Source organism: Falco cherrug, chromosome 4 (genome assembly GCF_023634085.1).
Source record: "Falco cherrug isolate bFalChe1 chromosome 4, bFalChe1.pri, whole genome shotgun sequence".
In the NCBI taxonomy this organism is placed as follows: domain Eukaryota; kingdom Metazoa; phylum Chordata; class Aves; order Falconiformes; family Falconidae; genus Falco; species Falco cherrug.
The window spans coordinates 74291611-74317813 of NC_073700.1; the positions used below are offsets into that span (position 1 = coordinate 74291611).

General features: G+C 39.1%; 1 protein-coding gene across 11 annotated transcripts in view; it reads left to right on the forward strand.

The window, feature by feature from the left end:
- ADAM22 (ADAM metallopeptidase domain 22) overlaps positions 1-26203 on the forward strand; it is a 137797-nt gene that overhangs the window by 82930 nt on the left and 28664 nt on the right. For all 11 annotated transcript variants that reach the window (XM_055707457.1, XM_055707467.1, XM_055707458.1 and 8 more), the window contains exons 8-24: positions 4034-4104; positions 5350-5424; positions 6961-7032; positions 8056-8222; positions 10152-10236; positions 10670-10760; positions 12556-12607; positions 14442-14541; positions 18253-18324; positions 18830-18922; positions 21055-21135; positions 21356-21406; positions 21701-21764; positions 22305-22410; positions 23514-23630; positions 24338-24506; positions 25432-25540. In XM_055707457.1, coding sequence (XP_055563432.1) covers positions 4034-4104; positions 5350-5424; positions 6961-7032; positions 8056-8222; positions 10152-10236; positions 10670-10760; positions 12556-12607; positions 14442-14541; positions 18253-18324; positions 18830-18922; positions 21055-21135; positions 21356-21406; positions 21701-21764; positions 22305-22410; positions 23514-23630; positions 24338-24506; positions 25432-25540 — 1575 coding nt within the window. The remainder of the gene's footprint in view (positions 1-4033; positions 4105-5349; positions 5425-6960; positions 7033-8055; positions 8223-10151; positions 10237-10669; positions 10761-12555; positions 12608-14441; positions 14542-18252; positions 18325-18829; positions 18923-21054; positions 21136-21355; positions 21407-21700; positions 21765-22304; positions 22411-23513; positions 23631-24337; positions 24507-25431; positions 25541-26203) is intronic.

Genomic DNA, 26203 nt, shown 5'->3' on the forward strand with positions numbered 1-26203 from the left:
GGCATTGGGATGGAGGGGGTCAGGACAGAAGGTTCATGCAGTGTGAGATGTCAGCATCTGTATCATGAAGCTTCCTAGGTATGTGCACCTTAGACACATACCATGGTTACTCCCTGTACTTGTCAAGATGGTAGTGTAATGGCAACACTTTATTTAGCTTTAGGCCGAATAATAAAGTACATCTTTTATCACACTTTCTTGAGGATATGTCATTTGAAAGGTTGGAAATACTGCAACCACTGCTGAGTTTAATATGAATCTTCTGTCACAGGTTGTTAAAGTAGGAGACTGCTAGAACTGGTACTTAGTAGGTATCTATCAGGTTTCCTAATAGTGAAATTTTATGTTTTCAAGATTTTAGAAAAAAAATATTTTCTGCTTTTAAATGATGAAAAGCAGTTAATTGCAAATATAATCCACCAGTGTCACCTCCACCAAAGCTTCTTGGTTTTCAAAAAACCTGTCAAAATAGAGCTACAGGGTTTTTTTTTTTTTTGTTTTGTTGGGGTTTTTCCCCCCATAAAAATCCAGATACACTTGTGCAGTTTTGATTTTAATGTAGATAAGAAGTAAATAATTGCTGGCTTTGCTGTACAAGGCCCAGCATGTGACATAATGGAAGATGTTGCCATTGGATTGAATTAGAATCACCAGGTTGTAGAAAAAGTTAAAAGATTTAATTGTGGAGTGCTAGTCTTAATTATACAAGGTAAGATGCTAATCTTTTTTCGCTTTATGTTTTAGCATCCCCTGTATGGAGAAATAAACTTTAACTCACAGCCTGCTTTCCCACATGCCCATGCTTGTTATTGTAAGCCTGTTTGGAAAGGTTTTTCTGAGGTTTATAGTGAAAGTTTTGATAGATGTAATAGGTTATATCCTCATTAGGATTGCCAACATTTTTCTTTGTGATTATTCAATTTATCTCTGTCTTTAAGTCATCCTCCATGCATAGCTGCAGCTCCAGAGGATGAGGGCAGCCCACACCACCTTCTGCTCCCCCACCCTTCTCCCTGTGCCCACAGGTGCCCTATCATTCATCCCTCAACCTGCTGCACACCCTGCCCCACCTTCTCTTTCGCTCCTTGCACATGCTGCCCCACCAGTGTTGCTGCTTGGTACTGCCTCTCCCTGCCAGTCTGGACAGTGCTGACTGTTGTCTTGACTTTTTGTTTTTTGTTTTCTTTAAACAAGATTTGCAGTTAATTGTATTTGCAGCTAATAATGTTATTGTGATTGATTTTTAAGTACTACAGCAGAATCATTATTATTAGTAGCGAGCACTGTGCTAGGTTATGTCATCAGTATTTCTTACATTCCTTATTACTCTCCTAATTTATCAATTTGCCCAGCCTGAGGAGATCTTCCTTGATGTCAAAATTTTCTTCTTTAAAAGAGTCTGTGTGTAAGCTAAGATTTCCACTCAGCACTGTGTTAGGAATGGACTGGATGTATCATTAACTCCAGTATTGATATTAGAAAGGAAAAAAAAAATCATGTAACAGGGATTATTACTCAATATCAGTGATAGTAAAAGCACACACATATACCACAGTTTGATAGCAACATACTTTTTACATTCTTTTAGTCCTTGGATATTAAAAAAAAAGAAAAAAAGAAAGCTATCCAGAAAAGAATTCATTGTACTGTACTTTGCAGTGGTCTGACAATGTAATGAGGACTTTAAATAAGGAAGGCTTGGATGGATGACTTGGCATGCTTAGAGCATTTGACTTCATAATTTAGTTAGACTATTTTTTCTCACAAACTGTATTGAAACGTACAGTGCCCTGACATGGTCTTAGATAACACTGTGCTATTGAAGGTGATGTTTTTTAAATAATGCATAACAAATGTCTTTTTGAGATTACTTGAAGATGTGTGTAGATGTGGCACCTAGGGACATGGTTCAGTGGGACTTGGTAGTGTTAGGTTTACGGCTGGGCTCAAGGATCTTAAAGTGCTTTTCTAGCCTAGATGATTCTATGAATACTCATTATACTTTTTCAAGGTAATATGTTCTCATCAAAATTCCCCCTAGGCTTTCTCAGCTATCTACATTTCCTGTGATTTTGTTGGTCATGTTCTTTTGCCTGAGGGTCCCTGGCTGGAAATGCACCCTACATGAATTCATCAAGCTTGTGAATTATAGCACAGTGTTAATGTGTTACGTTAATGGCTGCATCATTTCCCTCTAGAGATGACTGACTTCCGATGGTGGGTAAAAGGGTCACATTTGCTGGTAAAGTTATCTGAGACCCTGTATACATATTATAAATTATTATTTTATTGATTGAAAAGTTGTATTTTTACCAGTTTCATTAGTTTCATTTAGGTGATATAACACCTAAAATGACTGGTTGAGAGCCAGTTGCATAGCATTAGAATACAGACTAAATTAATCAGCATATGTAAAGTATAATCAAAAGCAAATTTGTTAAAAAAATTTCAATATTTAGTTTCTCATCATTGTGAGCTCTAGAGATTGCAGGTATTTAAGCAATAAATAGGGAACCCTGGATTTGATTTGATTTGATTTATTTTAGGTCCTTTTTGTAAAGAAAATCCTCAAATGCACTGGTGTAACAATCAAAACATTTTTAAGCAAAGGGCCTATGGTTTTCCAGGCCCCTCCATAAAAAGATAATCCTCAGACTTCACATACCAAACTGACAGTATCTAAGTCCAAGATTTAACCATGAAAATACCAGTCAGTCATGCTTTGCTTTCCTGGTTTGTGTTACCAGTAACTAGCCACTCCTGGTTAAGATTAGCACTTATGTCTGGTAATGTTTTGTCAGATGGGCAATTCAGCTTTGTGTTTAAAAGTTTTGCTGATATGGCAGCCCTGTCAAATTCCTATCAGCATTGGTTTTAATCCTGTTGTTTGAACCTCATGCAGAAACTATAGAGTTAATGTACAGCGGGTGGGAGGTGGAGCTGTGAGAACTTACGTTGGCTCACCAGTGAAACTGAACTGTTCAGGATTTTGTAACACAACCAAAAGTTGTGCACAAAGGTATGTGAACTGGAAGTCCCTTAATTTACGCAGATCCTATAGTATTGTCTACTTCTCTGCAGGAATACTGAAAGCAATTTTCAGTTCCTGGAGACTGAAAGGATGTCCAAAGCTGCAGAAAGCACAAAGGAGGGAATGCAGTCAAGGGAAAAAGACATATTACAAAATAAGTAACTGCAAATGTTTAATTTAGGTGTCTCAAAAAAAGATCTTTTGTGGGGTTATGTGAATGGTAAACATGTTTATACAAGGTAAAGAAATTTATGTTGTATAGGAAAAAGTGAGGCAGGGACTATGGATCTAAAATTAAAGATGGAAAAATACTTCTTGGACATTTAAAAGGGTGAGAGCAAATAAAACTTCTTAGTTTATAATGTGTCCCTTTCCATGAGCAGCTAGTAATAGATTTGGTGGAAGGGATTTGGCAAAAGAATAAACTACTTGGTGCTTATGATTAGAGGTTTAAGAAATTAAAGACACAGTGGGATTAGCAGGGAGGAATATTGTATTGATAGCGAGCATTGCCAAAATCTCTTAAGGTTTTGCCCAACTCTAACATATTTTACTTTGTGAATATAATCGTCTTAAAGCATTAATTCTTCCTTCCATGCTCTTATTAATTTAGGTAGCTATTGCAAGAGCTGTGTGAATGTCTGCTGAATTCCCGAAAATGTGATTCACTCCATGGAAGTGCTGTGTTAATAATATTACATGCCCAGTGTTGGTGAAGTTTTGGCGTAGAACATCTGCTGCGCTTTCTGAAGCGTGACACCCACAGATCATCTGTTTCAGCAGACTGAGATTATCACTAATAAGAGTTTTTGATAAGAACCCTGTTACTGGGGAGCATCCGTAACGTTGCCTCCTTTCTAGCTGGAAACTTGAGAAAATGAGTTGTTAGTACACCTGATGTGCCAAAGAATGCCACGCTACTGTCACGCGGCATCAAGGTCACTAATGGTTGGGCTATATTCTTGTAAACATTCAATGTATTTGCCTGTGTTTTCTGCTTAGAGTTCTGGCAAATGAATACTACATCACAGAAGTTTGTTGTAAAGCCGAGACACAAAAGAAGTAAAAGGCAGGTATGTGCTAATATGCTTGTTCATAAGTACTATGCTGTCAGGTTTGTTTCGTGTCTGCTGAATTAATTTGTCCAGGTGGAGTCCTGCTGCTACTGCTGGTTTGGCACGAGCCCTTGGTGTCAATACAGCTGTTACAAAAAGAGGTATCTTAACGCTGACAAAACATTGTTGGGTTCTCCTGGACATTGCCTACCTGAAGAGTTATAAAATTGTTAAACACTGCTAAATTGCAAATGAAAAAGTAGCTAAAATGTTTTCTCTCATTTTGAATATAGAGTTTTATCAGAAACTCCCAATTAATGAACCGTTTATGGTTTGCAAAGTAGCTACTTTATCTCACTTGACTTTGATTTAAAATAAATACTTTAAACTGAGAGTTCATTAAAGTGGGGGAGCCACTAAGTGCAGATGTTTGTCTGTACCCTGGAAAGATTGCAGCAATTTTTTGCATTTTAGGAATGGAGTTCAAATGATGGTACAGGTTAAAACAGAGCCAGGTCAGGGGAACTGAACAGTGGAGGCAAAAATGAAATACTGAGAGCAGTGGGAGGGGGAAGATGGCTTTAACATCTCTTAACTAATGCACGCCTCTCAGAGGCACAAGATGAGTGAGAAAGATATAGGAGAAATTCTAGAAGTCATTCTTGAGGGTCTTATTTTATTATATCAGGTGGTTTGCTAGCTTTCTATAAACTACCCATTACTCTGCATTTTTAAGTCATAATGATGTAATAACTCTCCTGGAAAACCCAGGAAAACAAGGACACCATGAAGCAGCACAATCATAAATGTTTCTAAATGCAAAGTAAGCGTAACACAGAGGTGGATACCACATTCCCTGTATGAATTGAGCAGTGTGTGAATAAATAATAGAATTGTTACAGAGAATTTTCATAAAGAATGCAGGAGGGATCCCTTTCTCCATGGGGAAAAAAATAGCTGACACATGCAATTTTTAGAGCTATAGGCACCACTGAGTATTCTCTTTCTTTAAAAAAACCCTAAATTTGGGATTAGATGGGTTGAAAGACTTGATTTCAATGTTTAGGGTCATATGATGTCCTGGTGGAGGTGAGTTTTTCAAAATGATTCAACTAAGCACCAGAAGTTTCATCAATATCTGAGACCAGAATTAAGACAATAGAAAAATGTATGCAATGCAAGTTTGGTTTCTGAAGTAACCTCTAGTTGCCAGTTACACTGTCTGTACTTGTTAGACTCTCTTATATTTGTGTTCTCTTGTAGGTTCGTCAGATTCCACGTAAAGTTGAAGAGGAAACTAAATACATTGAGTTAATGATTGTAAATGATCACTTAATGGTAAGACTGATGCACTTCAACATCTTACAGAAGTTACCATTAACATCAAATTATCTTAATTGGTCCGTAAAGGATAACAATAGAGAACAATATATGGCCAGAATAAATTCAGTATGCCCTTAAGAGAAAAGATTACGGTCTCATTAATCATTGGTGAAGTTGCTTCTGAATTTTGGCAAGGTAATTTCACCAAGACTGCAACCAACTTGTGTATCAGAAAGAAGGGTCATAAATTAAAGCTTTGTGTTATAAAGTAACTAATGTCAGAGTGACTTAAGCTGATGATTTTCTTCCTGGCTTTCTTGAGCACTTATCTTTGTTATAGTCACTCAGCAATCAATAATGTAGTTATTGCAATTGTGCAGCAGCTGTTGACAATGGGGAGATTAATAGTGACTAGATTTTTTTGATACGTCCAAATCAATATAGAGAAAATTATTTTGTTAAGCTTGTATACTTTCTGTGGGAGAACATAAATAGGCTCTTTAATGCAGTGGAAAGAGACATAATAAAGATTAGCGTATTGAAGAAAAAACAGCTCGTTCAAATGGGAAAAGGGAGGAACAACCCCACGCACCAGTACAGGCCAGGGGTTGACCTGCTGAAAAGCAGCTCTGTGGAGAAGGACCTGGGAGCCGTGGTGGACAGCAAGGTGCCCATGAGCCAGCAGGGTGCCCTTGGGGCCAAGAAGGCCAGTGGGGTCCTGGGGTGCATGGGGAGGAGCGTGGCCACCAGGTCGAGGGAGGTGATCCTGCCCCTGTGCTCTGCCCTGGTGAGGCAGCACCTGGAGGGCTGAGGCCAGTGCTGGGCTGCCCAGTTCAAAAGGGACAGGGAACTGCTGGAGAGGGTCCAGCAGAGGGCTATGGAGAGGATTGAGGGATTGGAGAATCTCCCTTATGAGGGAAGACTGAGACCTGGGCCTGTTTAGCCTGGAGAACACTGAGAGGGGATCTGCCATTTTGAGCTTTACAGTCCTGTCCTGTTTTTTTTTACTAAGTGTAACTTTGTAATTTTTGGTATTCCCCCCCCCCCCCCCCCCCCCCATCCCCCCCCCCCCGATTCCTGCTTGAAAGCATGCCTTTCCCACTCCCTAGTTGCTGGGCACTTCTTGCCCACTAAAACATGGATGCGGGCGCTCTTGGGCTTACATCCCTAAAGGAGTCTCAACTATGGAAGTTGTGTTGCTAATTTCTGTGTTGGCATTTGGAATTAACTTTAAAATTGCCAATAATAAAGATAGTGAAGACAATAACATTATGTTCCTGTTCCTATAGTATTTTTTGAGTAAAGATATTCAAGTAATTTCCAAACAGGAATTAATGAATCCTCACAGCAGCTGTTGTAAAGTATACCAGTAATGTGCATTTCTGAGCGATTTTCTACTATCACTTGTTAACAACCCATTCAGCACAGGAGACCGAACCTTGTGCAGGGATTTTACTGTTGATGTAGTTGCTCTTTACTTTGTACCTTTTTGGAAATGGAGCTTCTTTTTTTGAAGCCTGTGTATGTAACTTCCCTGTGTTTGTTTCACAGTGTAAAAAGCACCGCTTGTCAGTTGGCCATACAAACAGCTATGCTAAATCAGTTGTGAACATGGCAGATTTAGTAAGTATCCCTCAAGTAAATGTTCTTTTACGTGTGAGATGATTCTCGTGCCAATAGATGCAGGAGTTGTCAGTTCATGGTATACCTAATCATAACATATGTGAAGATCACAAATTTTCATTTAGAACCACAGTCAGCCACATATAAAGCCTTTGTCTAACATAAAGCACTAGAGATTTCTTGTGGCTTCAAACATCCTGCTGGATCAATCCCTTGAGCCTGAGTTTTAAAGAACACCTTAGATGTGACAGTTTTAACATGAGACCCCTATGTTGACAACCTGAAACCCAGAGAACATTAGAATACACTAAAATTTCTCCAGAAACAGTGCATTTTAGTAAATAAGTTAGAATAGGGACATACAGATGGATTATGTGGATTATATTTGTGATTTACTGCTTGTGCTAAATTGGATGAGCTGCTGGCTCTTGCATCTCACCCCATAAAAGTATTACTAGGGAAAAAAAAAGAAAAAAGCGGTTCCCACTCATTCATAGTATTTGGTGTGGAGTATTAACCCCCAGCATTGAAAGGATGGCCCTTTTTTTTTGTGATTCAGCCTCCATAGGGTTAAATACTCCTGTAGAGATGTGTAACGATGAAAACTGTGGTTTTATAGATCACTACTGTAAGGGAGCCCTTGTGTATTGCTGGGGTGAGCTGGATGTTATAAAAGACCCATTAATTCCAAATCTTTGAACTATTTGGAATGGTTCTATAGTAATTTTTCAAAAATCCCATCTCTCTTCCATGCATCTCTGCCTGCATGCATCCTGCAAAAGATCTTTTTGCAGGCTGAGATAGCTGAATGAAGAACTAGACCTAAAATTTAGATTTTACTTTTTTTTCCTCATGTTTGTTGGTTGGTTTTAAGGGAGATAAAATCACCTCAGAGAACCTAAAGTGTGCTGGAACAAGCTAAATATTTAGTTATGTAAAAATGCAAGCTATTACAAAAAAGGGGTAAACCTTACATTTATTCTATTTGACATAATATATTTGTTCATTCTGTTAATGTGCTAGATATATAAAGAACAACTTAACACCAGGATAGTATTGGTTGCCATGGAAACCTGGGCTACTGATAACAAGTTCACCATATCTGAAAACCCCTTGGTGACCCTACGTGAGTTTATGAAATATAGGAGGGATTTTATCAGAGAGAAAAGTGACGCAGTTCACCTTTTTTCGTACGTAACCTCATGTGATGTTTTATTACTGGGTTTGTTTATTTATTTCCTTGGGGGTTGCTTGTCACAAGTGGCTGATGCATCTGCTTTCTGTTGAGTGTGTAACCTACAGTATTTCAGAAAATAATGTTTCTGATGGGGAGGTGGGAAAAAGTTAACACACAAAGTGCCTGCCACTGCAACTAGAGGTTTAACTCTCATTTTAATTTTTAATGCTAAGCCCAAACTGCATGTGCTGTAATCCTTGGTTATTCTGTGCAATTACCTACTCCTCAAGTGCAGCTACATAGAAGGTGATGCACGGTTGGTTCCACCTCAGAGGTTGGCTTCTTTGGCAGTAGAGCATGGACAGCTCCGTTGTGTTACTTAAAAGCAGAACACTGGTTTTGAAACCAGTGAGGTTTCCTGCTTAAAAAGCACCATGGCCTGCTTCACTTTGTTGAATGACTTGCATGCTGCAGGACTACTGAAGTGTTTCAGATCCTCAAAACAGTTTGTTTTCTGGAGAGATATGTGCTATAAGAAGAATAAGCTGGGAGGAATGTTATTTTCTCTAAATATCTTAATTGTTTTGGAAGTAAGATTGATAGAATATATCTATAAAAATAGAGGAGATGTTCATGGCTGAAATTGTTCTAAATGAGTCAGGCCAGTTGAACTGCTCTGTTGGAGTCCTTATTCCTCTCTGCTGACTGTTGTAGGAGCCTATATGAATAAACTTAATCTGAACACCTCACTTCCACATGACTCTGGTAGGGTGCCAGGATACCAACCCCAGTATCCACCCTCTAAGAATTTTTGTGCATGCTTAACTACTGTTGTTGACTTCTGCTATGAAGGGAAGTAGTAAGATCTGCTTGCAGATTTTGGTTTCTCCGTGTCTCAGTTCTTCATCTGTAAAATGAGAATCAGTTTTTTTCACGTCCTTCATGTATCTTCTCTAGTGATATTGTAAGGTCTTTGGGGGGAAGTCTTGTTCTTATGGATATTTGTGAATTGGCTAGGACAAAGAGGGTCTTACTTGCCCTGTGAGTGGGACTCTCGATACCACTGTAATTCTAGTTCCAGTGCTATCCACAACACCACTATCAATGGTGTCTGAGGTATTGCATTCATAGATTGTTTAGAAATATCAGTTTCTGAAATTGTGTCTGTGAGTGAGAGATAGCTCAGTTGGGAGGTGAGGCTGGCTGCTGTGATGGTACAGTGCTTACAAGTGAACTTCCACCTTCAGCACAGTTAGCCCGTTGTATTGTTTCTTGATGTTTTTCTGTTTTCCTTTGAAAAAAACAATTTGCGCAGCTTGAATAGATCAGTACTCTGAAGTGGAGCAGAGTATATTTTGTCTCCAGTAACTGGCAGTCATGCTGACATAGTCAACACCAAAGTGATGATTAGTTTTAGGCTCAGAGTGCATTTGTCCCTTGGATGAGATCAGCAGCAGCTCCAGGGAGTTTCGCCTACCTCTGCATCAGAGAGCTATTAATCCACGCCCCTTTGAGTTTTAACACATCAGCATTATCAAACTAGACACATGTCTTTTTACTAGTCCCACATGCATTGGCAGCATGGTGGCCTCTCCTGTGCTCTGTCTGTAGCACATGCCAGAAGTCGCTTGCTGCCATATTACATCAACGAACAAAAGGCTAGTGAGATTTAGGTGGTTTGGCAAAATAGTCCCCTTCTTCTTATGATTTCTTCTATTAGGTAGTCTGAGAAGGAAGAGATAATTTGTCATGTGAGGTTTGTGAGTGGTTATCAGTCTTTCCCATTTTGTTTTTGCATAGTTTGTTGCGTAGTGGTGGCAACCAGCATTTACAAATGCCGGTTTCTCATGAGGAAGTCAGAAGGGTGAATACTGGCATGGATAGATGCAGAACTCATGGACTGAGCAGGGTAAACTTTCTTTTCTTTTCCTTTTTTTCAAAGGGGGAGTCGATTTCAGAGCAGTCGAAGTGGTGTAGCCCACACTGGTGGAATCTGCTCCTTGCTTAAAGGTGGAGGTGTGAACGAGGTAGGTGAGGATACTGGTATGAGCAAAAAGTGCTGGAAATTTATCTGTGCAGACATGTTTCTCAAAATACCTTGCTGCTTCTTCGCTGATGCAGGCTTTTAGTGCAGCTCTATAGAAGGGATGTTTCAATGAAGAGCGATGAGTGAACAAAGTTAGATATGGATTCAAATACACTTTTTAGCAGATTCTGCAATATCCTGTCATTCATACTTGCAGCCACAACAGCAAGAAAGAAACAGACTTGCTCCTAACTTGTCCATAAGCCAGCATTTAGTTTTCTTCACTTGTCCATTATCTATCTGCTCTTAAGTAAGAACTCTAACACAAGCATCTGATTTTGCCTTTTATTGCCTTGAAATGAGAAAAGCCTCACTTGTATCTGAAATACCTGTATGTAACTGATTACTCTTCCTACCTTGCTTGTTTCTTTCAGTTTGGAAAGCCAGACTTAATGGCAGTTACCCTGGCACAGACCTTGGCCCAAAACATTGGCATTTTCTCAGACAGAAGAAAACTTCTAAGTGGTAAGGTTGTTTGCTTTTTCACTCTGTCTCAAGAGAAAAATCTTAAAAAGTGGAGGATCTTATCAGTGTGTCTCTGATAGGTATTTTTTTCCCCATGTTTCTCACATGTTGGAATATTTTTATTTTTCTTGTGATAAATACCCTCCTGCCCATAACTGCTAGCAGCACTGGTGTCACCATTTCATTAAAAATAAATCATAAAGGTGTCTGCCACTTCCATTCATTTCAGGGAGATTGATGTCAAACCCACAGGCCGAATGGCTGCTTTCTTATGGCACAAAGGTAGAAACATGTTATTAGACCTGGGGTTGTCGAGGAGCTGCCTCAATCCCGTTACGCAGGATGGTTTTAACAAAAAAAAATTTTCCCTTCTTGCCTTGATTTAATTCCTCTTGCAGATTGCCGAAATTACCTGTATTTGCCTACTGCTAACATTTCTTTTATGTAACGTTGGCATTCAGCTTCTTAGTAACCCCTATTTACCTGCAATGTTTTAATTCAGACCTCTGCCCCGTCCCCCGCTCAGCAGGCACCTCACCCTCCCTGCTTCCATGTTATATGAAGTCCCAGCTTGATATGATTAAAATAATAATAAAGTTTTGAAACAATTTAGATGATGAATTGGAGTGCTTAGTTTTTGGATCATGTGTAGTTATGTGGCTTACATTAAAAAAATAAACTATTGAGTATTAGAACTCTGCTTAGGTGAACTTTGTTTTCAGGCATTGTAAAGACAGTATATAATGCAGAGATATAGCTACATGTAAAGGTTTTTGCAGTTTATGTAACTTTATTTTGAAAAATCTTCAGAAATGCAGGATGGATGCTCTATGCTACTGACATGTTCACTTTTCATGTTCCAGCTGCATACTATGAACCTGCTATAGGGGCATGGTAAAAGTGAAAATTGTCAATGGTGATTCTGCTTCCCTTTCCCATTGCTGAGGAGAGGAGCAGGACACTTTTGGTGGGGAGGGAGGAGAATGCAGCTATTGGACAGAGCCTCATTTCCTTTTTAATTGTACTTTTAAAATGGAAGCAAACTGATATTCATGTATTACAGTAAGGAAGATTGCAGAAAGAGAAAGTATACATACAAAGCATATGTACATAAATAGGCACAAGACACATTTTTGAAAGCGGAGGGCTGTGACCAGAGCAAAGCAATCCCAGGCAGAAGGGAGGGCTGCCCTCTGCCTGCTGGGGAGTTGCATGGGGAAGGGAGGCAGGCAGGGAAGGGAGGGAGAGTGGAAGAAGCTGCTAGATTGTGCTGTACTGGCTTGTGTTTACTGACCATTTTATGTGGTTTTGTGTACGTTATTGTTGGTTTGGGTCGTCCGCCCCCCCCCAAGTGAAGATTTCCCCATTCACATTGGCATAACTGAAAGAGAACTAAAAAATTACAAGAAGGGTTAAAATTACTCTTTTTTTTTTTTTTTTACTCTGAAAATTTGGGAATCAAATACCATGACACAGGAGAAGGCAGAAGAGCTGACTCATGATTTGCAGGTGCTGCAGGCTGACACTGCCATTTCCCCTAACTTCCCTTTAAGAGGAGAGAAAAACAGGACATATTTTTCAAATCTCAGGATTGCATATCATGTATAATTTTTGAAAGAAAGTTTGTCGGCATGCCCTGATACACTTAAACTAAGGTGTGGAATAAACCAGCACATTCTCAACCTGTATTTAAATATGAAATGGAATTTACTATAGTGTGTTTTTTTGTGAAAAGAAATGTGTTATTTTGGACTCACAAAACTCATGATGTAATTTTTTTTATTGTTGTTGTCAGGTGAGTGTAAGTGTGAGGATACGTGGTCTGGATGCATAATGGGAGACATGGGGTAAGGCATTTCACTAGAAGAAAGTCATGTCCTTCATACAATGACATAAAGGAGAGGTGTGAAAACATTTGCCTTTTGTGCTTCAGCAGAATATTTTCTGTGAATCATTTCTCAGAAAGTAAGGTATTAGCTGTATAACATATATATAAAAGATACTTTCAAAGGAATGTGAGACTAAGTGAGTTAATGAAAGGATATGTGAGGATTTTTGGAGACTGTTCGTTTAACTCACGAAGCACAGGGCTCAAAACCCAAGCTGGGTCATTGCAAAGAACAGAAGAATGCTTAGCTTCTTTTCTCCTGCAAGTTTTCTATTGAATTGTGGGAGCAAACAATGACACATCCTACTTCTTGAAATCCTATTATCAAATTACTTAAGTATGTCTTATTTTCAGTGTTTCTGTTGGATTCCTTTAATATATATCTATCATTTTTTACCCCTCAGTTTGTGTGATAGCGTTAGAAAAACTGCTCCCGTTGGAGGTTGAGGATGCTTATACCTACATGTAATGTCACTGGAGAGATTTAATTTAACGTCTAGTGAATCAGCAAGTTTTTCCTGGTAGATGAAATCTGATGCTTTCTAACATGTGCATTCAGACCTTAATTCTTCATATTGAAGGCCTGTCTTCTGTCATGTATATGAATTAAATGTAGTCTAGTTTTACGTATGGACAGTGCTCCAGATTTTTAAATTAATTTCAAACTGACCTGCAAATTTTCACATCTTTGTGGTCAGAACAACTTTGAAAAAAGAAACATATTTTATTCAAAGCTCTTTGGAAGTATGAGTATGTGCCTTTTTCACCTCGTCTACCTAAAAACATACTAGGTAGGATTTTTCTGATTTTTACTTTGTTAGAAAGCCGACTGAGAAGCATTCTTGATGCTTGTAAAAGGGATTACTTATCTAATGGTCTTTAAATACTTTATCTGAAGTCCAAACCTTTCAAGTAATTAGGTACACAAAAAAAGCTTGTATTTACCTAGCTTATTGATGAAGGTAGGTGAATCCCATATTCATTGTAGTCTTTAGACCTAAATCATAACAGTAGAGATGGAAAATGCCCATTTATGTTTTGCAAGCCATCACTCTTGGCAATGCAGGATTACTTTGTGTAGCACTTCTGCTAATATTTTGTTATTCAGTGATATGCTGATACAGGAAAGCCCTTGAGACTCCCCAATCTGCTTGAAGCATAAGTACTTTCATGACTAAGGACCTAAATATAAAGATGACTTAAGTTACTTTGGGAAAAATTCTTTCCCTGTGGAAAGGATCCATGCAAAGATTCTTTGAATGAAATTGTTTTTAGGTGGTGCACTTTGCCTTAGGTTGTCACTCTGAACTCGAAAAAAATTTGTTCAATAGGGCACATGAGAGAGGGAAGGCAAAATGTTAGCAGCATGTTTTATAGTGGTATAAATCTATTATATAAAAATTCTGTGGGCCAAGAGAGCAATTTCATCTAAGAAGGAAATGAACTATAAGCAATATTTGTCTCCTGCAGTATGTACGGGAAGAAATAAATGTATTTCTGATATCAGGCCTGTTAGTGGAACAGGTCGTGCTTTTGAGAACTACACACTGTGTACTCAGATTTCTGGTATTTGGCATGAAATAAGTTAGTAAAATATTTTAGACCTCTTACTTTTCATGAGCTCTGTGTCATTGTTGAAAGTTCATTGTCATTTACTAAAATACTTAACAAATTAGAGTTACAGGGAGATAGTCACTCTGATTCTGAACAGTGTGTTTTTGTACTTTTTGAAAAAAGAAAATACAGTGTAAAAAGCACTGTAGAAGTAATCCTGCCACCTTATCTCTGTGCAGGTATTATCTTCCAAGCAAGTTCTCCAAGTGTGATATTGAAGAGTATCACGAATTTTTAAACAACGGAGGTGGAGCATGCCTTTTCAATAAACCAACCAAAGTAAGCATTACTTTATTATTGAGTATTATTTCTATTGTATTTCTAATTTAGATGAAACTGAGAAGAATGGAAACGTTTGGAAAAGATAACGCCTGTAATTTTGATATTTCTGCTTCTCTCTAAGTTCTAAATTTTCTGGTGACATAGGAGTGAAGTAGCTGATTTTGGTTCATAGTGGTTTGGAAATTATATTTAAATAAATTTGTAATAAGTGGTTTTATGTCCAACAGTTCCCACAGGCTTTGATCTAGAACCATCCCTCATGCGATTTGTTTTGAATATTGTAAATACATTATGTTGCTGAACTTACTTGCTGAGGTTGCAAGTGTCTTGGTAAATTTTTGCACAGCTTGAATTCTAATTTGTTTGAACTGATGCCTTTTGGTACAAATCTCTGGAAGCTGAAGTAAGAATGCTTTTATTTCACATCTGTCCCAAGATGAAGGAAGGTAGGCTCCTAGAGCCTCTGCAAGGGGTGCACTGCCATGCAGCCCAGCAGCTTTGCAGGCACCAGCAGTTACAAGTGGTTGTGATATTCTCCCTGTTTGGAGAAGACAAAGTTTTTACAGTGGCTCTCAGAACAGAGTTGGAAAACTGGGACTAGTTTTTCTAAAGCCGGAAGAGACAGAGCGGTAGAGAAAGCCCCAAGGAGTAGGGGGACAGACATTAGGAGAGCCCATGGCTGCTGAGTGCCTGTCACACTCTCATTCCCCAGACGCTACCCACATCATCTCTGTCAAAAGGGTCTGTCATCCCCTGAACTGCATGTGCTGTGGGAGAAACGTGGCTGGAGAGAAGAGCTCGTCTTAGCCCTGTGTTAGCTCCTTCCACGCCAACACATGCTGCTCTGCACAGCCCTGCCTTGTGCTGGGTAGCCCCCTAGATGGGGAGGGCTGGTGGATCCCTGCGGGCCCCTGTCCACCTTGCTTCATCTAGCAGGGTGCGTTACCTCCCTAAAGGCTTGGAGGCAGGAGGGCTACAAAAGCATTGGGACCCACTTAAATGACTGACTAACCCCCTCCAAATTTGCCTCTAAAGTATGAAATCAGAGGTCTTGCTGTACAAGTCGTGCAAATCAGGAGAAGTAGGGAATATCTCTTGAGACAGTATTTGCCTTTTCTTTGCTTCTTTTGTCTCAGTGTTGGCCTGCTAAACGCTTGTATTGATGTGAAGGATGCAAAGAGTATGGAATGATTAACTGAGACATTTAAGGGAGATAAATACAAAACAAGGCTAAAGAAACTCATGCACTTCAACAATGGAGGATTTGCTGCAGGGTTTAGGTGTATTCCTGCTGCATTTACTGAAGCATGTGTTAAAATGTAAAATAATCCGGATAATGATTTTGACTCTTTACTATATATGTTTAATGTTACCGTCTATTTAAGGAGGAAGCAAAGGAAAGAGGCTAAGGCAGAAAGACAGTCCAATGTGGAAAAAAGACTTCATAGCTGAGGTGGTCACAGCTGTAAAAGAGAAAGTCAATTCTGGAGTGATGCATATTCCTCTGGAGCAGCTGAGGAAAAACTGCATCTTCCAACAACTACAGAATTTTAATAAATGTTAGAGAGGGGGGAAGAGAAGGCATCAAATCTGATTAAGCCGAATCTGCTTATTTCTCAAAGACCTCCTTTTCATGGAAGATTGTGTTATTGAAAGTGGAGAGAAAGCACTGTAATTCGTTAATAAGATGTAAGAATTTCATTCTTTAAAATGTATCTGCATCTTGGAAATTTGTTTTTTTACCAAGAAATATCAGTGGCTTTATTTCATTGCTGAGTGAATTGCTTCCACAGTGTAATGTGTCTTAGTTGGGCTTGTTTCGGTGATTAGGTTCGTTTGCATATCTGTCACTTGGAGAAAAAAAACAATTACACCCATCTCAGTCTAGATTGGCAGAAGTTACAGTTTTTACCAATGGCAGGTTGAAATGTGAAAGTTAGATGTGGAGGCCAGAGTGATTTAGACTTATTTATGTATTGTTGTTTGTGTTGGTTTAAAATTATTGTTAGTGGATGTCTGCCTAATTCACAAGGCTGTCAAACACATGTGTTTCCTAGCAAGGGCGGTGAAAAACAAACTTACTTGTGCTTTTCAAGAAATATGAGATAAAGGAAAACTAATGTGACAAGGTGCAGTGTTTGACAGTGCTTCACCATAAGATCAGCTGTGAACCCAAAAATTACATCAGTGACTGCTGGAGCAGACTGACCGTATGCTTTTTTCAAATGAATGGATTAATTGCATGATTTTGGGGGAAAAGTTATTGAATTTGCTTTTCATGATTTTTTTTTCTTCCATTTCGTATTTAACTGTCCCTATATATTGCAGCAGACGGACTCAATGTTTCAAGGCAGAACCCTGTGCTACTGCCATCTACTTGTCTGCATTGTGCAGGACACCTAGAGATACTGAAGAAGTTATCTGGAAAAATGTGTAGGAAACAAGCAGTTTTAACAACTCTTTAATAATTCTAGAAGACAACTGCTTGATTACATTTAATGTTAAATCCTATATATGCATTTCATGCTGCAGTCAAATTTCCATTTTAATAGGGGGATCTAATAATAGCAGGTCAGTCTGTGCCACAGCCCTCAGGCTGGTTTGTGGCACAGTGAAGTACATGGGGTGATGCTCCATCCTGTGGGCTACTGGTAGAAAGGCAGCAGCTGGAGAGAAATGTGCTCTACACCATAAGCAATGTCCTTGTGCAGATGGCTCGTAAGCAGAGTGGTTTCTGGAATGATCCTAGTTTAACTGGAGAACAATCCGCAAAACTTTAGTCTTGATGACACACCTATATGCTTTTCTCATTTATGTAATAAAAAGCTACTGTTAAGTTTTCTTGTGGCCAAAGGAAAAAGAATAGTTTATTTTTGAAGAATTACATTTAGAAATTTTAGGAAAACAATGAAACTGGAAAGAACAGAGTATAAATGTCCATTAGCAGAGAGCATCACGTGGTTCCTGTGTAAAAAATGGTAAATGAATCTTGCCTCTGGGAAATAAAAATACTACTGCAAATATACAAATTCAGACATTTTAAGTTACAGTTTAGTGGGGAGGCTGAAAGGAAAGGGAGGAAGCTCAGCAGCTATACTTTCTCACTTGCCTGTGACACACAGACTTATGGAAAACTGCTGAGAGTTCTCAACTGTGGTAGAGGAAGAGGGAAGGAAAAAGCATCTGACTACAACAAAAACTGACAAAGAAACCCAGCTTCTCCCTTTTCCCTGCATTTCTGAGCCACATGCTACCAAAGGGCAATTTTTTTTATGACTATTCCTTCTGAAGTTACAATGCAGGCTTCAACCTGGGGCAGAGCCTTCATCCCTTGAATTCTTGAACAGCAGCAATTGCAGCCCCTGTGATGATGGTGAAAATGTCATATTGGTTTAAATTTTTTTCCTTTATTGTCACACCTTTTGTTTTTTATTGTGTCTTCTGCTCTAACTGAATCTGCTGTAAAAATGGCCCTCATGCACAGATGCTGTGTGACTCGACAGTATTGCTGAATTAATTCACAGCATTGTTTGTTCTCTGCACATTTTGTTTGTGGTGTTCCTAGTCTGTTTATCCCTGAGTTGTGGGTACTGTTTTTCAGTTAATGCATTTGGAGTGCTAGCTAAAAAACCCACGCTGTACAGAGTAAATATGACAATGATTCCCTTAGGAGAGACATGCCCTTTGATTTCTGATTTTGCCCCACAGCTTCTGGATCCTCCAGAATGCGGCAATGGTTTTGTGGAAGATGGAGAAGAGTGTGACTGTGGGACGATAGCAGTAAGTGCAATATACTTAGAAACTAGATTCTCCAGGACTTGGTGCTGCCCATCACTGCCATTAAGATTAAGTGGGGGAAGACAGGCGATGCTAAGGTCCAGTGGCAAAAGTTTAATCATTTTTACCTTTGCCCATCATGTTTAACACAATGTGGGCCAGCTTTTTTATTCTATCACCACATAAATTCTGAAGAGTAATAGTAATAGCTACCTGTGCAGAATCAGGCCTTAAAAGATGTTGAAGTAGTTTCCTAGATGGCAACATGACTCTGGTCAATGCTAAAATGTCAGTATTTAATGATTGACACTGAAGTTAGAAAAATTATTTCCTATATTACGTAGGAAACAGCACCTTCATGCCCCACAGTGCATGCCAGTTTCTCTCTCCGGGTGCCTAAAAGCCTTGTTAAAGATCTGTTCAGGTAGCATGCTAAGATGAGATGTACTAAGAGAGCTTGGGGCTCCTCTTTTCCATGTATTCGATTACAAGTGTGTGTGTTCCTCAGGAGTGTGCCAGTGAAGGAGGAGAGTGCTGCAGTACTTGCACCCTGACGGCAGGCTCCCAGTGCAGCAATGGACTTTGCTGTCGGAAGTGCAGGGTAAGGGCTGTGACCTTCAATGCAGCATCCAGGTGGGAATCCATCCAGGTGGCTACAGGCACCACAGCACGTCTTTTTCCTTGCAGCCCTTGTGATTACTTTTCTGAAAGCTTACCTTTTAAAATTGGCTGAAAACTGGTTTGTCTGGGGCTATTCTCGGTCTTTTAGGCTTGGCTTCTGGGGGCAGGGACTGTGATCAAATGCAGAGGTGAATTAAAGCTTTCTGATTTCAGGCAAGTTTGAATCAGGTTGAAGTTCCACAAGGTTTCATTAGATGGCCTTGTTTAAACATGCACATCCTTAATCATGGGCTGCCCCCAATGCCTTGCATGTTGCACTCGATTTGCCCCATGAGACTGAACGCGGAAATCATACCACAGAGGGCCTGAGAGATGGGTATAGTAAAAAACCCACAAAATGCAGTTAGCAGAATTATTGAGAAGTGTTCATCTAGAAGACACCTGCCTTCACTTTTGGTTAGATCTGCCTATGTCTCCTTATGTTTGGACTGACTGAAATCCCATTGAGTAAAAGGAATCAAGCCCTGTGTAAACTGTAAGGCGTTCTTCCTGATATATCAGTAAATAGTGAAAGGAGGTTTAGCCAGATCTTGGCTGTAAAGGGAACCTAGCTAAATATGACTTCAAATAGTTGTTTATACTCATTTAGTAATAATGATAATTACCATCAATATTATTAAAACTGTTGTGTACTATGTGTGATATTTTTATCTTTGTCTGTGGGCATTTGAGGGTTTCATTTCCTTAGGAGGAACATTAGTAATAACTGCAGACCACATTCTTGACTTTGTACTCATCCTAATGTTAAAAAAAGAAAAAGCACAGATTATGCTGGAACAGATCACATTTCCCTAAGCAGATTCCTTTTTGCAGATTGCCAGTGTGGGTGAATTTTGTTCAAGTATCCAAGTCACATAGGCACCATATTAAAGACTATCAGAAAAAAATTAAGCTTCTGTGTACCTACATTATTTTTGCAAATGAGATAAGGGTTTATCTGCATACAGAGTGGTGAGGGTGAGCCAATGAAGAGAAAGGCAGAATTTTGCAAAACACATGTCCCTAGAAGGTGTTAATCAGGACAGATCAAAAGACCATATATAATAGTTTCCAAAGTTGGGGGTTACCTTCCCCTGTAATATCCTGCCTGAAAGCAGGAGTGAAGGAGGAATTGCAAGCAAAACATGGTGAATGTATATCCCAGCATCCTGTAGTGTCTCTGACAACATTCCTGTCTGTCTGCATTTTTCCAGAGACTGGTAGGAAAAAGATAAGCTGAAGGCCAAGAAAAAGTACCAGAGACTAGCTCTTCCACTGGCATGTGCCTGTTCACACCAGCTGTGGAGTTAGCAGTTGTCTCCCAAAAAATGTATGTGAATGCAGATCCAGAAAAAAAGTCAGAGAGCTGCAAAATGTATCACAGTCTTAAGAAACCTTTCAGGAAAAATAAGGGGTCTGTAGTACATCCATGACCAGCAGCACTAACAAGTGCTGGTAATGAGATGTCTTCCTGCTTTTACAGGTCTTGAGACAGCACTGAAATCTTTAACTGAAATGCTTCTGTTAGGTCACTGGTACATTTTCCATTGTCTGTTCACCTAAAAATGGTGTCAAACTGTACAGAATTCAGTTAATTTATTAATGGTTTCTGTTCTGCAACAGTAATGGGGCATTGTAGTAACCATAGTGTTTATACCTAGAGCTTTGCAGTGTTCTTCATCTCTAGGGAGATCAGGATCACTCTCCCTGTTTTGTGAAGAAGAGCTAAATGGTCACAAAAAGGCACAATGACCTGCTCAAGATAATGCTGCAAGCCACTGCAGTACTGGTTTGATAAACTCCAGGGGTCCTGTGTCCCAGGAGAGCACTTACCCTGCTCAGCCCTGCACTTGATGCACTTGGGAGGGGATGTCTCAGAGACTGATACCACTTGCACCAGTAAATGGCTGGTGGCTTGAGTGGTCCGGTGCTTGCACCAGGGAAAGTCTTCCCACTTCAGTCAGCACCTGAAGATTTCCCATTTTTTATTTTAGTTAAAACTCTAAGGAAGCGTTGAATTTAAGGCAGGACATGGAGAAACCAAGACTCTAATTTTCTGTCCTTTTTTTCCAGTTTGAACCTAAAGGAGTTTTGTGCCGAGAAGCGGTGAATGATTGTGATATTGCAGAGAACTGCACAGGAAATTCCAGTCAGGTGATTTTTGTTTCTTCTATCCAAGAGATTAAAAAAACCTACCTGTAGTCTCTCAGTCACTAGAGAGAATGTTACTGCTTTGTATGGTAAGATGTATAAAAATTACATTAAACCTTCTGCTACTGAAAAAAACAGTATGGTACTGAAATAATTTACCATATGACTTGTATACTTTCGCTTGTCTGCTCTATGATCTATTAGTTATTTTCTCTTTCTATAGTGTTCTCCCAATATTCATAAAATGGATGGATATTCATGTGATAACAAGCAGGTAATTAGCACTTCTATTTGTTTTACATTCTTTCTGCTTTTATAGATTGCTTTTTGTAGATTTTGGTTTAATTTAGATTTTATAGATCTTTGGAAGTCTCCTGGGACAGTTCTGCTAAGATTCTTGAGTTTTGGGTGCTAGTCATGTTTTGGAGCTAAGCATTTAAATGAACAGAAGGTAGAATCACATATTAGTTGCCTCAGTAGAAAGCATAGAACAAATCTGTATGTTAAACAAATACATATTTTGGAAAATCAAGTTATTTGAAACTTTTCTGTATCTCTTTCTTCCTAGGGTATTTGTTTTGGGGGAAGATGTAAAACCAGGGACCGGCAGTGTAAATATATCTGGGGTGAAAGTAAGTGAATGTTATTGTTTCTAAGTTGGTGGTTGTTCATGTGGCTCGAAAGATTGTCTTAGCTAAGAAAAATTATGGAAGAGGCATATTCAGAGCCATTAAAACCAGCTAAGACTGTATGTCACTCTTCGCTCTCTTCCCTTTTCATTTTGTCTTTCCATTCTCTTTTCCAGCTCTTTCTCTAGTGTTGGTTAACTTACTGGTGATTCTTCTGAAGTCTTAATTTTAAGTTCTTATTCACTACCACCTAGGGAGTATGTACTCATATTTATTGATTTATTTCAGTGGTTTCTGGACATTTTTGACCAATAAACCCTAGTCAATCTGAACAAAATTTTATAACAGTCTTGTGGTGCCAACATAAAACCTTTTGTTGAGAACACTGTGCAGAATTTCACAGGCCACCTATAGACCATGGTACTGCTGTTCACAGTACACAGGTTGGGGAGCTCTGCTTGGTTTGATTGTGCATCCCCAGTTCCCAGGTCCTGACCTTTAAAAGTCTTCATCATCTTAGAAGACATTTGTTTCTGTTTTTAGAAGTGACAGCTGCTGACAGGTTCTGCTATGAGAAGCTGAATATTGAAGGGACTGAGAAAGGAAACTGTGGAAGAGACAAGGACTCTTGGATACAGTGCAATAAACAGTAAGTTGATACATTTAGAAAACAACTGGTATGAGATTTTTTTATCCCTGATCCAGTTCTTTAGCTGCCATAAAAAAGCCTCTATATGGATTAGATGTCTGGCCGCCTTCTGCAGACCTTAGACGTTCTGCTGCCTTAGAGCAGGAAATTCTATAGAGATTGGAGTGTTGAGAGGAGGTGATCTCTGAACAAGAGAGCACCATCTGAATTTTGGTAGCACTTGGACCAAAAGTGCTTCTAGTGCTCTTTGTGAGGCTTAGCAGCACAGAGGAGAGAAGCCTGTGGTTTCACATCTCGGTGTGGTGTTCACCTGTTATGCTGTGCCGTTGCATTGCTAAGTTGTGTTCAGTTTTCATCATATTGTAAGTTTCCACATCTTTTCCTACAAGTTGCTGCTTAAACCATTGTTTCACATTCTGTATTTATGTAGTTGATGACTTCTGCCTATTTTTGAACCTTTTACCATTTCTTATCAAACCGCACCTTGTTTTTTCAGATGAGTTCTCCATTCTGTCAATGCCATTTGAATTCTAGTTGTGCCTGCAAGTGAACTAATGTCCTTTCCCACCTTTCTGTGGAGATTTCATAATGTTACTTTTGCTTCATTACAAATCCATGAGTAAAAAATATTCAGTAATATGGGAGAGGCCCGACCCCTCTGTTCTGATGGTGCACAAGTCTCCACGCGAGTCGTAAAGTTCCTTCAACAGCTGAATTAAACTTGATGTCTCTAGTTCCCTTACATGTGTGCCATTTGAGAGTTTGTTTAAAGTCAGTATATACTGCTTCTCCTCTATGGGCCAGTTACTGTATCTTAATAGGATATTAAATCAATTTGATATGGCTTGTTCTTGACAGCTCTCTGCTTGCTATTACTCAGAGCATTTTTGATAATATATAATGAAAAAGACTTTTCCTAGTCTAAGCTCTGAGGAGAGTAATTTTCTTGGGAAACAAGAAATTTATGGGAGTTACTGTCAGTGGGAGAAAGACAAGGAATAACAAACACATTACAAAGCAAGTGAAGAAGGCCATATTTTTTTGATCGTCCATTTTAATTCAGTTTTGGTTTTGGTGAGTATCTGTTCATTCTCTCAATACAGGGATGTGCTTTGTGGTTACCTTCTATGCTCCAATATATCCAGTGTGCCCAGACTTGGAGAACTTGATGGTGAAATCACATCATCAATCTTGCAGTTTGGAAAAGTCTACAATTGCAGGTAATTGGAAGTCCTGAAAACAGAACAGAGACAATCAATATCCATCTTGCATAGAAAAGCAGCTTTCTCCTTCCTAAGTGGAGAACAACTGTTTCCATTAATTATTTTCTTCCTGTTAATGCATAGTCATTATTCCAGCAATTATTATTAACAACCTTTGTTAAGCTTCAGGAAATGGGCTGCATGTGAGGAGTGCAGCTGTTTTGCAGTCCCCTCTGTGTAGTAGTTAATTTTGCCTGTAGAGTTGTAATGCCTCTTCTCTGGTCTCTTGATTTTACATTTCTTAATGTTTGTAAAATACTTAGACATATGCCTGTACTGCCAAAGCTAACTGGCAGCTTAATACATTGCCGTAAGTTAACTGATTCCCAATTATAGACCTGGTGTGTTCTTATAGCTTCACACAACTGTAAGATAAAATAAAGTTCCTGCACAAGTAAACTTGGTGTTTTATCTAACACTAGTTCTCACACTGGAAAAATGGTCTTTGTTTTCACCATTACATTTATTTCATGTAGATATACTGTGGTTTTGTTTGTTTCACATTAGAACCAGTGAGATAAAATTAAGCCAGTGCTTACTCTTTCCTGGTCCTGGGCATCATATAATGCAGACAGAAATAAAGGCAGCAGCCCAGAGCCCAGTTTCTCAAGCAGTCCCATCTAATCACAGCACAAGTCACCGGGGTCCCCTTGGTTGTCTTGCAGTGGTGGCCATGTGAAGCTCGATGAGGAGACAGACCTGGGCTATGTGGAGAACGGGACACCGTGTGGGCCGAACATGGTGTGCCTTGAGCATCGCTGCCTCCCCATCGAGGCCTTCAACTTCAGTACCTGCCCAGGCACCACAGACAGCGAAATTTGTTCAGGACACGGTGTATGTTCTTGTACTCTTTAATCCTTTTTTCTGTTTTTGCTGAGTACCTGGTGTTGTGTAGTATACTAGCTAGACCTTTTAGGGTGCCAGAAGTGTGACTCTAGAAGTCTTTATGCTAGAGAAGCTTTCGTAAAGGAAAAGGGAAGGAGGCACATAAGTAAACATAATGCATACCAATCAAGGCATCTTAAACAATGAGCCATTGTAAGCATGTATTAGTTTTTAAAAATTTTTTATCAATCATTTCTTTTGCTATCACTTCATATTTCCTCAGGCAATGTACAGGAGAACATAAAGGTTTTGTGACCCGAGAAGCCTGTGTCTCTGTTCTTCCAGATGCTCTTTTTAATTCCCTCTTTATTGTGTCAGCAGCCAAGAAGGTTCATAAAGTTGTTGGGTTTTGTTGGCTGACCTAGTGAAGAGGGCAGTGAGCTGTCTCTTGGCTAGTGCTCGCTTCTCTGCTCTCAGTGCACAGCCGATGGCTTTGCCGTGACCCTGGCAAGTCCCCTTGTCCTTCAGTTTGAAACAGTGTCCAGGTCCCTATGGCTGAGCTGAAATCAAAGTTGTTGTTCTCTCATAATGTCTTTTGTCTTTTATACTGCGTTAGAACTCCCTTTTTAATCTGAAATCAAGCACTTCATATTTTGAAAAAATAAAAATAATTGAGGTTCAGAGTCTCCCAAAGCAATTATAAATGGCTCTATTAAATATATTGCATTAAAATACATTAATATGCTTAATAGGTATTGCATATATTTATATATAAAAGTAGAATAGTATATTTATATCTGATATACATTAAATTTTCTGTATATTAAAAATGTGTTGCAAAATTTTGCAGGCAGACTATATCTATACTGTAGGTATTAATTACGTGAATACATTGATTTTATGATTTTATTCTGAGCTACATGTTTGGCTGCAGGTTTGTAGCAATGAAATAAAGTGTGTCTGTGACCGATTCTGGGGAGGAGATGATTGCAGTTCTCGCATCAAGGACGATATATTTTTTGATAAAGATGCCATCAATAAAGGTATGTTGTTACCATTTTTACCAATAACTGGAAAATCTTGGATTTGAGGAAGATTCATTATGCAAAACTAGATATCCTAATTTTTTAGGTAGCATACAGCACAGTGCACCGTTAGGAGCCTCATTCCCTTCCCTTCTTCCCACAGCAGAAGCACTTGGTGTCTGTGAATTGAGGTCTCAGAACTGGGGCTAGATGCGAGCGGTGCTGCTTGCAAGCACTCAGTACACCTCTCAGGACTGGTACCAGTGAGGCTGGTTGTACCTTGCTTGTCCCAATCACCTGAGTGGCCTTATTAATATATTAATATTATTAATAATTATTAATATATTGATAGAACAGGTCAAGCAGAAAGTTACTGGGACTTCTCATATCTAGATGGAAAGGCAGTGTTACTTGCATGACTGGTAGAGTAAATTTTTATACATGGCCAGTATGCAGAATGTTGGCTTTCACATTTTTTGAGTGAAAATTTTTATTCATCTTTAGGCTTGCATACAAGAGAAAGATGTATTGTGGAAAAATGAGGGTGTAAATGTTTTTCATTATAAATCCTTGTGGGGGGACAGCTTTACCATCTTCCAGAATGTCTCTTTTGGTTATATTTATTCAGCTATGGAAGGGATTTGAGCAAAACCAGTCACTTTTATTCCAATGTAAGCATGT